A 17,024-nucleotide genomic window follows, 5' to 3' on the forward strand; every position below is an offset into this window, starting at 1 on the left:
AAACTTGGTTTCATATGACATTTTAATAACAATAATCATTAGATTTATATATATACATTTACATTATATGAAAAAATGACAAAGGTTCACTTCACTTCATAACAAACTAGAGAGTTGCTTAACATATTTGTTTAGGAAAAATACATTTTTTAAACATTAAAAGGACAGTTCACCCAAAAATAAAAATGGTGTCATGAATTATCCTCAAGTGGTCCCAAACCTATAAAAATGTCTTCGTTTGGTTAAACACAAATAAAGATATTTGGAAAAATGTTAGAAACTGAGATTTCTAAGGGAACATTTACCACGATTAAAAGGTTTGTCAAATGTGTCCCACTTTGTTTTCCTAAATGCTTCAAAATATTTAATTTTGTGTTCAAATGAACAAAACCAAAAAATAAAAATAATTATACCATGGTATTCCATGGTGCCCCAGAAATCTAAGTTGCTAACATTCTCCCAAATATCTTTCTTTGTGTTTAACTACACAAAGAAATTTATATAGGTTTGGAACAATTTGAGATTGAGTAATTGATTGTTGTGGGTGAACTATCCCTTTAAATGGCTGTGTGTGCATGTTTTGTGAGGCAAGTCCTGACAGCTCTCAACCGGACAGACTGCAGCTTGTTGTATTCCACGTGTTTTCGTCTTGACATTAGAGATTTTCAGAGCTTCACAGAGAAATATTTGCCCTGAAAAAGTATTAAAAGAAAAATATTTTACAACCAGATGTTTTACGTAACACCTCAAAATAGATTACAAGGGTTTATAAATAATACATGCAATCAATTCCTACACACACATGAATAAGTGTTGGCCCTTCAGAGACCGCTAATAAAAGGCTAGCTGACAAATAAACTGTACCATGTGTCCTATGATGTGACAGCAAATTGTTTAGAAAATAAACTGTTTATAATATATATTATTTCCTATTTTTAATATAAAACATCATAAGGCAGATGTATCTCCATTTTTGCTATGTCAGATATATTTATCAACTATCCAAATAATAATACAGAATATATATAATAGAGTTTATAATAAAACAAAAGAGTTTCACTAAATAAAAAAGTTTTGTTTTAGAAAGCATTGTTGTTTCTAGACTTTATATATGAAAGGTCCAATGTGTAATCTTAAACAGGATCGTGCAATACTGCTAGATGTCGCTTAAATCTTCACGTTGCTCCTTTAAGCTTTATATTGTATTATTTTACTTAACATTGCCCTGAAAAAGTCTATTCAAGTCTGCTATCAGTATATTAATTGAATAAAAAAGTATACTTTTAGTCTACTTTTGAACTTCTCTGCAGTAGATGTGTACACATAATTGAATACTGTTACTTATTAGTGGGCCCTTGGTGCAAAGTATTATCAAAATAATACATATACAAGTATACTACTATTAGAACTATAAATCACACTTAAAATGTATATAACTGAACTTTGCTTAAGTTTACTTAAAATAATAATTAAGTATACTTTCTTTGTAAAACAAACAAGCAAAAACCGAAACGTTTACCTTGAAAAAACTGAGATGGTCATCAGTCCCAGAACCAGCTCAACACCATAAAAGCAGAGCAATACAGCATTGAGCACAAACTCCAGACGTAAAATAAACGTCTGTAATATAAGGTAGTAGATGCTCATTACTGCACAGGGCACCAGAACACAAACGCTGACAAAGAGTGCCAGAGCGCGCTGACACAGGTTTCCCTTCCAGCCTGAATAACACATTCAAGATGCATTTGGATACATAAATTAAACAAACTTTCATACATTCATACATTTGAAGGATAACAAAAGGTTGGTTATGAACTTAAATGATGGGAGGTTCAGGGTTGTGTGGTATTTTCCAGACAAAATAAATATTAAAATGCAATGTTTCAAAAGGCAACCTCAGAAATACTTTGCAGACATTTTCCAGACTGAATGTGTTAGTGCTCTAATTGAAATAATGGTCTCTCAAATGTAAACACTAGTTAACATCTTTGCACACGTACCATAGAAGAGTCGGAGGATCTCGAGGCCCAAGAAGAGAAGCAGCAGAACAACATCTAGTATGAGATTAGATTGAGTGTAGGGCAGTAACACACCTACAAAAGTTACAGCAAACCGTGATCAATTCCACGTATGAAACAAATATGACATGCACTCAGATACCGAGAGCATTAGTTATACTATACATCACCTTTATAGACAAACATGAGACACTCGGCTATGAAGAAAGCAGCGAAATACCAGCCGTTTAGATAAAAGAGGATCTGAAGTGATGTGGAAGACAACTGGTACAATTGTTGAGGAAATCACAAAAAATTATCACGCACAGGTTTAAGAGCTCAGTCACGAGCTATCTGTAAAGGATACAACCGGTTGTCTTCCTGGAAGAGAAATTAAATTACGAATGAAGTAATGTGGGTTTAAAAGTTTATCAACTTTGCAGTGTAACGTTATATTAGCTTGCGGTTCAGAAGCAGTGTTCAAATAGACTTTGCTTTTTAAAAGGCACAAAATGTAATATAATGCAATATAATATTAAATGACGACAGTGGCGTCGAAATGACTGGCTAAGCTATTTCTCCGTAATATAAGTTTGTTTAAAATCAAACTTTTCATTATTTCAACAAGTGTTTTACAAAGCACTTCAGTCAATTTAATTAAAAATCCCCTTGATAGTACAAAATTCGTAACGTTTAGGATCACATCCCTCACAATATTTCAGCATTCTGCTTACCGTAGGCGGCCATGTTGGATTGTCATGGAAACGGCAATTCACCGCCGTCCAATCAAAACACGAATCAAGAAAAGCCGCTTATTTACAGGAGCCGTGTTTTATTTCGAGCAATTTTTTTTACTGTTTATAAATGTAATACAATACACTGTAGACCGTACATGCTTCATGACTTCAAAACACAATTTTTTTTTAATAAAAGACATTTATGTAACATTTTTTTCCACACTCATACCGAAATTAAGATGGCTATGTACATTGCAAAGCAATTAAACTATAATAAGCTTATTTCCTCTGGACTCCATTATTTCTGAATTGGGCTGGTTTATGTTGAACTGTTTTGCTCCATGCGTTCCTATAAGAGATTAAGAAATGTCAGTTTGAAAAGAAAAAACCCTCAGCAGGTATGCAAAAAGTATAATGCAAAAAAAGAGTGTTTACCTTGTGCTTTTGATTGTGTAAAACAGTCCTACAATGTTGATTCTTGGCCTCTTCCTCACTGGCATAAATGGCGTTACACAAGCTACAGAAGTAGCCCACCACAGGCCGAACAAACTCTGTGCCTGTTTGTATAAAGCCACAGGTCAGTTGTAGGTTGTAAGCAAAAGAAGGTTAATAGTTGTCTTTGATGACAACAGGTGAATGGCTATTTCATCTCATAGTTGTTACTGTTATGTATTTTAGCATGACTGGACGTTTAAACGGGACAGTTCACTATAAAAAAATAACTTCTACATTGTTCACTCACTCCTATGTCAATTAAAACATGACTCACTTATGTTCAGAACACAAAAGATGATATTTTGAAGAATGTTGGTAATCAATCAACATTGGCACTCATGGACTTCCATTAAATTAAATGAAATCAAAATCACAGACATCTCAAAATATCTTCTTTTGTGTTTCACAGCAGAAAGTCGTGTATATGAACACACCCTTACCCACAGCATCATCCATCAATGAATCTTCAATCATTTTTTCTGCTCTGCCAACCAGTTTCTCATCCTCCGAGTTCACACCTTCATTATCCTAAAACCAGGATAATATACAAGAAATATATTGTTGCACCTCTGTGTAGAAAACCTAGTTGCCAAACCCCAATATTCCACAGCAAATCAATAGAGCAACAGATATTTACATTAAGGTTTGGTGTTTTGGATTCATCCTTTTGAGAACGGTTACTGGATCCATGTTGAAAATACCTAGGAACCAATACAAAGCAGCAAGATCTAGGTAACATCTGTGGTTGATATTCAGGAAACAGGTGCCAGACAAGTGCTGCACCTTTCTCGATGCATTATAACAATGTAACTGAATTATTATTAGATGTTTAGTTTCCATAGAGATGAAGTCCTAAAAGTTCACACAATTATTTCAAAATACCTTTTATTTAAATGGCTGTGTTTCAATGACACTTTAATCTTGGGATGTTTCCCAGCGATTGAAATCTCATTGTTGTTGGCTGCAGCTACAACCTTCTGAGCATCAGATGCATGTTCCATTTCAATCAGTCCCTAAAATAAAACCGAGCCGCTAGATTAAGTTGATTGAATTGGTTCAAAATCTAAGTGTAAATATACTAACCATATGATCCGGGGGAAACAGCCAATGATGCTTTACTTTTCCATACAGTTCTCCAATGCCTACAAAGTCTGCATCCGTGTATTCATCAGTGAATGGAAGGTTTCCAATTCTGAGAACTTTGCCATAATCTCCCTAAAGTAAAGGAATTAAGACACCGTGTTAGCTGAGTGGTCTATTAGCAAGATATAACACTGCCATATTTTACAGGCAGATGTTTGGTTCTGTTTGTCAAGATTTGTCGATGTTACCTCCTCATCACTGGATGTCTGCATTATTGTGACCAGGTTGGTTTCCTTTTGAGCTTTAGCACATTCTTCATAGGTCTGAGACTCAGCAGGCATTCCTGATATCTCCTCAAAAGGAGTCGATGAGTTTGAGGCTTCCTCGTTCTTCTCTTCTACATCCATGACTTCTTCGTTCTTCCCTTCCCCATGCACTTCCTCCTCATTTTTCTCTTCAACATGCGTCTCACCTTCTGCTTTCTCAGAGTCAGATTCAATGCCTACTCTGAAATAAAAAAATCTGATGTATCAGAATATTCAAGCGTCTAAGAAAAGCTGTTAAAAGTGTTAAGCTGAACTTACCTTTTTTTTATTTGGGTGTATTTGGTTGACACCGTTATCCTCAAGACTTTGCCACCAAGTTTAAAGCTCTGCCGTTTAGACTCGGCTTCCAGTTTAGAAGCATCAGAAGCATTGACCATTTCAATTAATGCCTTCTCCACCTGAAGAGAAAGCAACATTTCTATCTGTCATATAGAAAGATCATAAAAACACATTCAAAGGTGACATGATGAAAACTTTTTATAAATATTGCAATGACTTTATATCTGATCAGTAGCATTGTCATCAGACCTGTTTGGCAAACCTACAATATTTCATGACACAAGAGTGTGAAAGTATATAATTAATCAATTCATTTCTGTGAATCAGTTCAAACAGTTCATTTTAAGAATCAATGAAAATTCTGTTTTTAACATCACTCAATAATACTCACAATAGCGTAACACTTTTTCATAAAATGTTTGGCCATCTATTACTTTTACATATTTCATCTAATATTTAGTGTAGTCTTTCTTTCTCATGCAACTTTCAGACTATTCGTTGTTGCTATGATTTATAAAAAGGTATAAAACAAAGGACAGCATCACGTCAAAATGTCCCTGACAAAGTATTAAGATCATTTTACCTTTCGATGGTTGCGAACTACACAACAGCCTGCCACTTCTCCACACTTTTTGCCAATGTTCAGCAAATCATCTTCATTATATTTTTTAGCTGGAGGAAAACCTTTCACCTCAAGGACCCTGCCATACTCTTCCTATAAAAAACAATAGACAAGAGTAAAAACTCATATTTTTATAAATTATTTATGAAGGACAATTTTCTGTCATGAAAAACAGACAAACCCCAGTGCTTGGAGAAGATATCTCCTCTGCATCACCTAAAAAAGCAAGAGAAATAGTCAAAGTACTCTGACATATTCGATAACTGCAAACAAAAGTTTTGTATTTATTTTTCTTATAAATTTATACGATCTGTATAAGAGAAACACCTTTCTCGGACATTTCCTCTTTAAATTCTTCTAGGGTGATGCAACCATCCAGATTCATAGGTACGTCTGACGCCTCCTAAACACAGAAACAAATTCACATTCTGTTTGACTTTTTATTGTAGAATAATGCATGAATTACTTATATATTACATTTAAATTCAGTGACGGGTCAAGCCAGACACTTCCACCTCTACGTGAGCAAATGTGTTCTGTTCCCCTAACTGCAAATGTTAAGATTAATCAAGACTTCTGGCGTTTACCTGTTCCATTGCATCTGTATTGTCTTTTTGCACTTCTTTGTGTTGTTGAAGCTCTTGAGGTTCCTTACATTCACTTGGCACATCTAAGATTTCCACAGTTTCGTCTTTTTGTACTTCTTGGTTTTCCTTACAATCCAATGATCCATCTGTACTTTCCACAGTATCGTCTTTTGTTGCTTCTTGGTTTTGCTGGGACTCATTGACTATCTCAGTAGATCCATCTGAAATGTCCACAGTTTTGTCGTTTTGTATACCTTGGTTTTCTTGAAGCTCTTCTGAAACTTTACACTCCAGTGACCCATCTGTACTTTCCTCTTTTTTTATTCCTTTTGTTTCTTGAAGTTCTTGTGCTTCTTTACACTCCAATGTCCCATTTGTACGTTGTACACTTTCCTCTTTTATTATTTCTTCGTGTTCTCGAAGCTCTTGTGCTTCTTTACACTCCATAGACCCATCAGTACCTTCTTCAGTTTCCTCTTTTGTTGCTTCTTGGTTTTCTAGAAGCTCTTTGACATCCTTACACTCACTTGATCCATCTGCAATTGTATCTTTTAAAACACTCCCTGATTTTATCGTGTACACATCTGTACCTATATCATCAGACTCTTTCACATCCTGCATGTCTTCAGATTCATCCTGTTCATCCAGAGCCACTGAGGAACCTTGATCCTCATCATCTTCTTGATCGATTTCAATGTAATCTTCATCTTCTGAGTTAAGCTCTTCACAATCATCTGCTATAACAGCCACGCCTTCGAGGTCACTGTCATCACACAGGGTGTCAGATTGATCCATCTTGTCTTCGGTTTTCTCCTCTGCACTCTCGGCAGTTTGCTTGCTTTGGTCTTTGGAAGGTGATTTTCTGGAGAGGGATCTAGATAAATTATTCTGTCCTGACTTTTCTTTGGAGCGTCGCCGTTTCCTAGAGTAAGAATTCCTGCGGGACCTGGACGTCTCTACAGAGGACCTTCGTTTGGGACTGGGAGAGTCTCTTCGAGAACTGCGGGATCTTCTTTGTGGGCTTAAACTCCTCCTCCTCCTGTTGCTGCTCCTGGTTACGGGTTCTTCTTTCTCAGGACTGTACCATGAAGGGAAATGATCAAACTTTAACCTTAAAAATAAATGTTACATAACACATACAAACATACGAGAAGCAAACATAAGGGGGAACATGTTTACCCAAGTTTCAGGTACTCTGCTGAGAAGCTAACGTGGATAGTTTTTCCTTTTAATTTCAGTGAATTGGTGGAATAATGCTCCACCAATTTGCTGGCTTCTTGAGCACTGCCCATCTCCACATAGCCCTGTAAAATAAGCACAGAGTCTTGACACTACAATAATAAAACTATTTTCAATTGGGGTGTCAAAAATATACTGGTGGTACTGACAATAAATGTGATATTAATGGCTGTGCTTACTGATAATGTGTTAATACTACACATGTTAATATCATAAATAATTCAACACTATGTATGTTGACACTTCAACACAGTAGGTGGTGGTTTAACACCTGTTTAACATTTTGTCTTAAGAGCCATGAAAATCGTGCAGTAAAAATGTGACAGTCCTATTTTTGATAATTGAAATTTATTTGGCTACCCGGCTTGGCAAAAACAGGGAATGTTTTACTGATCCAAAGCGCTTCGCAATGGCGGTCAACTCGGAGCTCACACCTTCACCAGCAGGTAATGGCATGAAGCTCACCACACAAGAAGTCTGTAAAAGAGGGAAAAAAACAGGAAATCATTTAGTATCTCTTATTATGTACAACAATTTATTGTCTTGTAATAGACACAAACTAACGATATGTGGCCCAAAAAAATTTATTGGATAAAAACAAAAACCAAGAAGAGCATTCATTTTCAACCCTTTATTCAAAAACAGAACTAACATCTTTAGAAAGTGCACAAACATGTTTCTCCTTGAACATCCCTGAGCTGTTATAATAATAATAAAATCAAATAAAAATGGACTAACACAAAAAACATACACATGTTGCTTTACATCTGCCAAATATATAGACTTTTTTTAATAAAAGTGCAACCTGAGCTGCCAGAACAATAAATAATTTATAAAAAATAAAGAACAATACAAATCAGAAAATTGATGATTGAATGTAAGAACTTATTCTACACACTACACTGCAGACCCACACACTCGCAGATGCACACACAGGCAGACACACACACACTTTTGCAGATGCACACACTCTCAAACTCTCAAACTCTCACACTGACACACACACACACACACACACACACACACACACTGACACACACACACACACACACACACACACACACACACACACACACACACACACACACACACACACACACACACACACACACACACACACACACACACACACACACACACACACACACACACACACACACACACACACACACACACACACACACACACACACACACACACACACACACACACACACACACACACACACACACACACACACACACACACACACACACACACACACACACACACACACACACACACACACACACACACACACACACACACACACACACACACACACACACACACACACACACACACACACACACACACACACACACACACACACACACACACACACACACACACACACACACACACACACACACACACACACACACACACACACACACACACACACACACACACACACACACACACACACACACACACACACACACACACACACACACACACACACACACACACACACACACACACACACACACTCTCAAGTTCACTTGAAGCTTATTCATTAAATTATTACCATCATTGTAGTAAGTGCAATGTGTTTTTCTACACCACATTTAAACACAGCTTAAGATGACCAAGTGCTATAAAAGAACTTTAAAATTAATTTAAAAAGTACAACACACACAAATATATTTTCAATAATAACCTATATGGGACAAAGCACAGAATATACACTGCAATAATTGCTTTTATAACTAAGTAGTTTTGTCCTGTTGTCAGTCCAAATATAAAAAAAATCTTAAATCAAGATACATTTACTAGACACATGAAATAGCATAAGAATTGATGTCTTGCTTTCTGAAAAAACACCTCAAATTAAGTGATTGTTTGCTTAAAACAAGCAAAATTATCTGCCAATGGGGTACGAAAAATAATCTTAATGAGACATAATTTCAAACAGAAGTTTTAAGCATCACTTAATTTTCTTGTGTAGTAGTCTTGATTTAAGATTTTTTTTTAAATTTGGACTGGAAATTAGACAAAATTACTAAGTAAGTTTTGCAGTGTAGCTATACATGACAACAGATTGATAAATGAATGGCCCAAAAAAGGCGAGTGAATAAAACCGTGTCTTTAGTCTTGCAATGCAAAGTGCAAAGTAACTATACCACCCCTGCTTTACTACTGTTATTAACCAGCTAACGCTAACTTGTCATGCTTGTCAAGCTGGATAACGAGTAAACACCAGCACCAGGGACATTACGTTCTTCACTTCAAAACGGAACAAACGTAGGATTCTGTAGTGACTTAACCTGCTGTTGAACTCCTCATCAAAGACTCCAACATGTTTGCGTTTCAGGTGCTGGATCATTGCCGTGCCATGCCATGTCGCTTTTGCATATTTTGTAGTTAACACAGTTTTTCTGTTTATTTAGTGTGAAATGCTCCCGCACATCGGATGACTTGGGCCGCGCGGATTTCTCTGCCTCCGCCATGTATCTTTCCTAGGGATGGGTATCGTTAAGGTTTTAACGGTATTACTACTTTTATCGGTACCACTTATCGATCCGGTACTTTAACGGTACTCTTATCGGTACTTTTTGGTGTGTTTTCTATGAAAGATAAAACTAAAGCTGGAGTTGTTTTCACTATTTAAAACATTCTTTACTGACCTTACGTATCTTAATGCATGTAAAAGATGACTGATACCCGCCTATTATTCATAGAGAATTAAAATATAAATGCATGGGGGCCTTAGTTTGTTTGTGTATTTTGTTGTTGTTGTTTAATTATACAGAAATGGTATTCCAATTATGTGTTGAGGCTGGAGATCTTCTCTTTTGTGATGATGTGTGTAGTGTAGCACATGCATCAGCAACAGGCCCTGTCAGGTTCATGCCTTAGACACTTTATACATTCAAATCCTTGCTATCAGATGCCCAGATGTCATTTCAAATCATGCTCTTGTCCTGGCTGTGCAGTGTAACATGTTTGGGCTTAAAAGTTATACAGGTTTGGAACCTGCTGCAATATACACACACACAAAAAGTTTATGTATTCATCACTACAAATAAATTTTTAGGCAAGCTCTGCTTTATAATTTTTTAAGCATAGTTTACCATTATTCATCCATTTTAAATGCAGTACCGTGAAAGCATTTTTTATGTTTAAGATTTATTTAGGCTACTGCAGAAAAAAAAAAAAAACTAAGATTTATATGTAGGCTATTCTTTAATGTGATGTGTGTTTATTAAATTATTACATACTAATTTAAAGAAACCTTATGCAATGTTTATGTCGGCGCTAGGCTACGTACTTCAGGACGTGGATGATGAAGCTAGGTTGTCGAAGTTAACGTTAGAACTTATCGATACTTCGGTCTTTCATAATTCAGCACCGGGACCGATAAAGTACAGAGTTTCGGTACCCATCCCTAATCTTTCCTCTACCTCTGCTCGTTTTTTTATTTTTGCTCCGCCCTGTCTATGAGGCGCCGAACTCTGCTAGCATCAGTGCGCGAGAGAGACCGAGTGTGTTCACTCCGCTCCGAGCTCAATATTTATTTTTTTAATAATCAAACGACTCAACGACTCAACGTTGTCAACTTTTTTAGTAATCGATTTTTTAATGTTGCAGCCCAACAAAGAATCAATAACTGTTGAGTCGTTTTAATTTAATTGAATATGATTATTGACGGAAAAACAAGCCTCTGATTCACGCGCAGCCGAGGGATAACGGAAGCTAGACATTACGTTAATAGACCTGTCAATATGGATATTTTTCTACCGCTTGGAAGAAAAATTATATGTGGTATTATAACTCTGCATTATTCTTCAAGAAGAACGTAATATTCAGTCAAGATGCCTTGAGGTTGAGTAAAACATGGGTACATTTTGTTTTGCCTCTGAAATATCGCTTTAGTATACAATAAATGAATATATAAATTGTTTTATATTATTATCAAACATAGACCAAAAGTTAATTTCAGGCCCAGCATGTGCATCCAATGAAACACTCCATATTTCATAATTTTCTAATTTCTTCTTTGCGTACGCTTCTACCATTTGTTCTAAAATTCCTTTTCTGTAAAGCGGTTTGCAACAATGCAAAACTGTACAAATACAAGATCGCATTTTCAGCCATTTCAGAGCATTGTTTACCTGGATCATACTGCATGATGACAACGACGATAGGGAAAATTCTAGCAGCTTGGCCTTGACCTTCAAGGGGTTTTGAAGGAAATATTTCACTACATCCCCCGCCTGGTCTGTTGATCCCATCTCCACAAAAGCCTACAAGAATTAAGTTTTTATTACTATATTTCACCATTTAGTCATGAAATACATTCATATATTTGTGGGGAGAAGAAAACAAAGCATTTAAAGCCATACCATCCTAGAAAACATTGTCAATTTGACAATCGCTCCAAACTGGCCAAGCAGTTGTTTCAGGTAAGCTTCGTTCACTTCATCCACCTCGAACTTTACACACACCATTTTGCACTGTGTTTAAACATATTGCAAAAACCTTTAAATGTTAAATCATCTACAGCATAGAAAAAACTGAAAATGACCAACAAAAACTGACCTTCTCATTCACTTCTGTTTTATTCAGGTTATTGCTGCTTTTATTGCCTGACAATCCGCTTCTGCTGCTCGAGGAATCATTTCTACTGCTTGATGTTTCACCTTAGAGAAAAAGAGCCAAAAATGTAAACATTACAGAAAATAAAATAGGATGCTCAGATATGGATGTGGATATAGACTGGAGTAAGACTTTACCTCGCTCCTGTCTGGTTCTAGATAGTTGCTTCTCAGGAACAGGCTCGTTCCTGAAACAATGTGCAAATTTTTTTAATCTAGTGCAAACGTGTTTTCAAGAATATGACATAATGGGGACTGGCACTACCTGCGAGCAGAATGTATCTTCTGATCCCATTCTGGATATCTGGAGGTAGGAAACCATACATAAGACAGTAAAAAAATGTTTACTACTTTAGAAACCTGGTGCACCAAGAAGATCTGCTTGTTGGATGTTCACATGCACATCATTATCACTAAGATTCATATTCTGCCTAAACTCAACCTGGTATTATTGTTCGGTTTATTACTTCTCAGTGCATGTAGTTTCAAATAAAAGGTTTGTAATCTCTGTTAACCAAGTAAAAACGTGTTAACCCACTACCCAACCATCAGACTAAACGACCACACAAAAAGAAAGAAAACAACTGAAGATAACTCACCTTTCCACAAGACTGAGTTGACTATTAGCATGCTGAGGTCCGTTTATATGCACAGACCAGTCCTACAACAAAGGATAGAACCTAGTTTACAAAAATGAATTCTCAATATTTATCATTTACAGTACATATATTATCTATAAAGATAATGTCTACATTGTGAGAATCATTTATCTTTGCTATAGCATTTTAAACACAAAGACATATAGAAAAATGCTTCTCAAATGTTGATTACACCATTAAGGATCTTTGGATTTCAGGTTCTTTAAAAAAATCATCATTAATCTTCATCTTGTTCCAAACCCAAGCAACTTTTATGGTGGAACTCCAGTTTTAGGTAACTAGCGGCTGTCAAGCTCCAAAGTAACAGAACATCATACATTTTATGGCTGTCTTTAGCCCATTTAGATATACAACATGTGTATAAAAAATATCATTAAATTAAGACAACTTTACCAGTAAAACCAGCATATTACCAATCTGAAGATAGGATTAAAATACGATTTTGTTGGATCAAGAACTGCACACATATAAACCTTTGCCACAAAAACAATAACATTGACCCTGCATATATCCTGATATTAAGCCATACCCAAGACCATTTATAAAAGGTACAAAATGACATCACAGAGTTCACCAGTATTTTGGTATTGATGTGTAAATGGTATTTTATTTGTAAAAAAAAAATTGGGGGGAAAATTTGTGTATTTACGGGAGATGTCTGGTACTTTTTTACCAGGATGACTGCATGAAGAGTGCTTATACACAGCTTTTTAAAAGAAATTCTCCAGCTTTGTTTAAAAAAAATGGCAAAATATGCAAGTCATTACTGCATATACTGCAAATATGATGCAATTAAATTAAACATACTATTTGTAAAACAAAGGCATCACAATATGCAATCGTGGCCTAATGGTTAGAGAGTCAGACTCCGCACCTCACCCCTACTTGCTCCCCGAGCACTGCAGTGATAGCAGCCCATTGCTCTGGGTGTACAGGTGTTCACCACTTGCTGTGCGTGTGTTCACTACTCACTGGATGGGTTAAAAGCAGAGGTTCACCATACCTGACAAATAGGTCACTTTCAATAGGTCTTTTCAATAGGTCTTTCAATATATTTTTTAAATGGTACGTCTGTAGAATTTTGTCATTTTGAAAACTTGACAGCCCTGGTCTCTAACACTGCTTTATGTCTTCAAAGCATAAAATGTTATTTAAAGTCATGCCAGTCTGGAACAACATGAGGCCAAGTGAAGAATGGGGGAATTTTGGTGTTACTAATACCTTTAATGGGTTAAATACAAGCCACTTTGACTTACCTGTAATGCCACTGTATGTTAATGTGCATTTTCACTGATAAAAACGGGTAAAAAGCTGGTAATGCAGGATCTGTAAGAGCGAAAATGCTACTTGCCTTGTTAGAGAGAACAGTGATCTCGCAGAGTACGCAAGCATAAGGAAATACTGGTGGAGTTCTTCCATGGAAGTCGGAAGCCTCCTTCCTGTTTGGCACCTTATGAACCCCTGCCTTCTGGTGATGAGAGGGCTGACCAACATTTCTGCCAGAGAGGTGTGAAGGTTGACTCTTTTTGCTGGACTGGTGTGGGGAACGGCTGACACCTCTACTGGAAATAAAAGAAGATCGCCCGCCATCACTGCTGGACAGGTTTGAGAGTTGTCCAACAGTTCTGCTGAACAGGTTTGGGATGAGCGGTAATGGTTGTCCAACATTTTTGCTGGCCAGATACGATGGTTGCCCAACATTTTTGCTGGCCAGATACGATGGTTGCACAACATTTTTGCTTGCCAGATATGACGGTTGCCCGACATCTCTGCTGGGCAGGTATGATGGTCGCCCAACATCTTTGCTGGACAGATACGATGTTTGCCCGACATCCTTGCTGGACAGATATGATGGTTTCCCAACATCTCTGCTTGACAGGTGTGAGGATTGACTGACATCTCTGCTGGACAGATACGATGGTTGCCCGAAGACTTTGCTGGACACATACGATGGTTTGCCGACATCTCTGCTGGACAAGTGTGAGGACTGCCCGACATCTCTGCTGGACAGCTGTGACGTTCGCCCGACATCTCTGCTGGACAGCTGTGACGGTCGCCCGACATCTCTGCTGGACAGCTGTGACGGTCGCCCGACATCTCTGCTGGACAGCTGTGACGGTCGCCCGACATCTCTGCTGGAGAGTTGTGACGGTCGCCCGACATCTATGCTGGATAAATATACGGGTTGACTGTCGTCTCTGCTGGACAAATATGCGGGTTGACTGTCGTCTCTGCTGTAGTTAGAGTAAGACTGTGACAAAGCGGTTGTTTTCTGCCTTGAAGATTCTGTAGCATAAGGCGCTTTATCAAAATAAGTGTCTTTGTCCTTTAGATGGTTGTAGTCAACCACAAAATTCGACTCAGGAGTTGTGTATGTGTGTGCTGAAGAGCTAGCTGGTTGGACATTTCCCCACTGGTCATCCAAGGTCTGACCTTGCTCTCGATGATGGGAATATGACTGATGGCCAGGTAAATCTAAGGAATATTCAACCGGTTTAGTGTATCTCCGATCCTCCCAGGAGCGACTTGATGAACCTTGTTGGAGTGTGCAGGACCTAGATGAAGACATGTTGGCAGCTTTCTTCTTTTTGATCTCGCCGAGAAGCTCTGGAAGTTTCTCAGCAGAGATGAGATGCTCTGGGAGCTCAGCAAGAGTTTTAAGGTCCCCAGCATCTAATCCACAGCTTTGCAGAAAGGACAAAGCCTTACCAGGTGGAATAGAAGACAACTCTTCTGAGGTAAGAGACAGTGCAGAGTAAATCTGCTCTGGAGATGTGGTGCCGACTCTTGACCTGTAAGCACCAGACTCTCTGTGATACGTACGTTGAGAGTCCAGGTACATGTCATGGCTTGTGATGAAACCATCTTGCGGTTTTCGGTATGGATTATTGTAAGACATGTCCCAAGCGGTCAGGCACTGCCAAGGACAGCAGCTCGTGCAGTATTGGCGGTTCTTCACCTGTTAAAAAAAGATGGTATATAACGAGAATGTGGGTTCTCCTTGACTGATATTTACAATAACGAAGAGATCAGCTTCGGGTTGGAGTTCTGCTGGTCAATTGCTCAAGTCTGTCACCTTGAACACGCTTACCTTGAGATGAGAAATCAAATCATTCACACTTTTCGGATGTGTTGTGAGGTCTGTGGGCGTGTCTTACGTAACTTCGGAAAAACAGCTGAAGCAAGCCAGTAACAAGGCAACTAGCAGGTTTATTGTGCTGAAGCCATCTTAATAAATTGCTATACCGTTTTCTTTACCGTCATTTGTATGCACAATTATGTAAAAAACAAATACAAATCCTAAATTCTGCAACTGGTCACCATTTTAGATCAAACTCAACATCTAAAAGAAGTAAATAATTCCAGTAGAATTGAACGATGAATAATACGCCAGACAACATAGCATTTAGCACACCCCATTATGCTAAAACTGCTTGACATTTCGAGTCACATCCCTTCAGAAAATTCACCATGGTTATGTTAACTAATCCTATATATGTTGACTTATAATGTTATTTTTCTCGATGTTGAAGAGAATATCATGTTTTGTAGGTAATATTTAGAATAAAGGCTTAATCGGTGCGTTTGGCATTAAGGCTTAGGGCCAAGCCATTGTTGACGCAGTTAGCGGTATGAAGATAGTTTAAGGTATCGCCGAATTATAAATGTTATATACAGTGATTTAAAAAGTCAATTATTTATATTTACTAGTATGACTCACCAACAGACTCTGAAGTAAAAGACCGGATTTCTGAAGCTCTGCAAACCTGCGGCTCAGGCCAGAAGAGTCATTAGACGGTTAATTTCTTCCTTTTATCAACCGGAACAGCAATATTTCAAAATAAGAGCCACTTCGGCCTACTCGTGTTACACACTTTACTACTTAATGCAAAATATATATACAAATGAAAATACGGTTTGATTTAAATCAAATCGTTACAATAATATACCATAGACGCATATCAATGTTTGCAAATAAAAACGTACAATTAGTGCATTTGCACTTTTTTAAGGCCAATTAGTGCTGCTGTAGAACCCTTTCGTAAACTATAAAGCTACGGAAATAATAATATGTAAATGTTTTCACCGTTTAACAAATTCATTTTGTTTGCACCCACTACTATATTCAGATGAACTTAAGGACCATATAACATGACTTAAAAAGTGAGAAACCAATTCATGTAACAAGACATCAAGATCTTTTAAGATTCTTATGTGCTTGTGAAATAAATACTTTTATTTTTATTTGCTTCCTGCACCTACAAAGGTTCTCCAAGTTAAGTTTTTACATTAATATGCTTTTCACATACTAATAAAGAAACTTAAAGAAATACGAAATACACAAATATGAGTAAAACAG

The 17,024-nt window shown here is 37.3% G+C and overlaps 2 protein-coding genes across 3 annotated transcripts; both read right to left on the reverse strand.

Moving 5' to 3' along the window:
- Positions 1-4: 4 nt before the first annotated feature.
- tmem216 (transmembrane protein 216) lies at positions 5-2,750 on the reverse strand. The gene is made up of 6 exons (XM_056769468.1): positions 2,732-2,750; positions 2,365-2,378; positions 2,189-2,282; positions 2,001-2,093; positions 1,520-1,721; positions 5-692 (listed from the first exon to the last, which is right to left on the reverse strand). Exons 1-6 carry the CDS (start codon positions 2,742-2,744, stop codon positions 674-676), a joined length of 435 nt encoding a protein of 144 aa, XP_056625446.1. The 5' UTR covers positions 2,745-2,750; the 3' UTR covers positions 5-673.
- A 59-nt stretch (positions 2,751-2,809) lies between these two features.
- matr3l1.1 (matrin 3-like 1.1) lies at positions 2,810-16,503 on the reverse strand. 2 transcript variants are annotated; one of them, XM_056769464.1, is made up of 22 exons: positions 16,386-16,503; positions 14,016-15,623; positions 12,605-12,666; positions 12,271-12,309; positions 12,144-12,193; positions 11,950-12,050; positions 11,754-11,864; positions 11,523-11,654; positions 7,726-7,842; positions 7,306-7,430; positions 6,127-7,204; positions 5,867-5,942; positions 5,721-5,755; positions 5,501-5,632; positions 4,897-5,036; positions 4,561-4,819; positions 4,313-4,444; positions 4,112-4,242; positions 3,867-3,930; positions 3,670-3,757; positions 3,170-3,291; positions 2,810-3,083 (listed from the first exon to the last, which is right to left on the reverse strand). In XM_056769464.1, exons 2-22 carry the CDS (start codon positions 15,561-15,563, stop codon positions 3,054-3,056), a joined length of 4,572 nt encoding a protein of 1,523 aa, XP_056625442.1. In that variant the 5' UTR covers positions 15,564-15,623; positions 16,386-16,503; the 3' UTR covers positions 2,810-3,053. The 2 variants fall into 2 exon arrangements, with proteins under 2 accessions (XP_056625442.1, XP_056625443.1); XM_056769465.1 differs by lacking the exons at positions 2,810-3,083; positions 3,170-3,291; positions 3,670-3,757; ... (1 more) ...; positions 4,112-4,242; positions 4,313-4,444 and having other exon boundaries at positions 4,672-4,814; positions 14,016-16,468.
- Positions 16,504-17,024: the final 521 nt, after the last annotated feature.

This window comes from Triplophysa dalaica, chromosome 16 (genome assembly GCF_015846415.1).
Source record: "Triplophysa dalaica isolate WHDGS20190420 chromosome 16, ASM1584641v1, whole genome shotgun sequence".
In the NCBI taxonomy this organism is placed as follows: domain Eukaryota; kingdom Metazoa; phylum Chordata; class Actinopteri; order Cypriniformes; family Nemacheilidae; genus Triplophysa; species Triplophysa dalaica.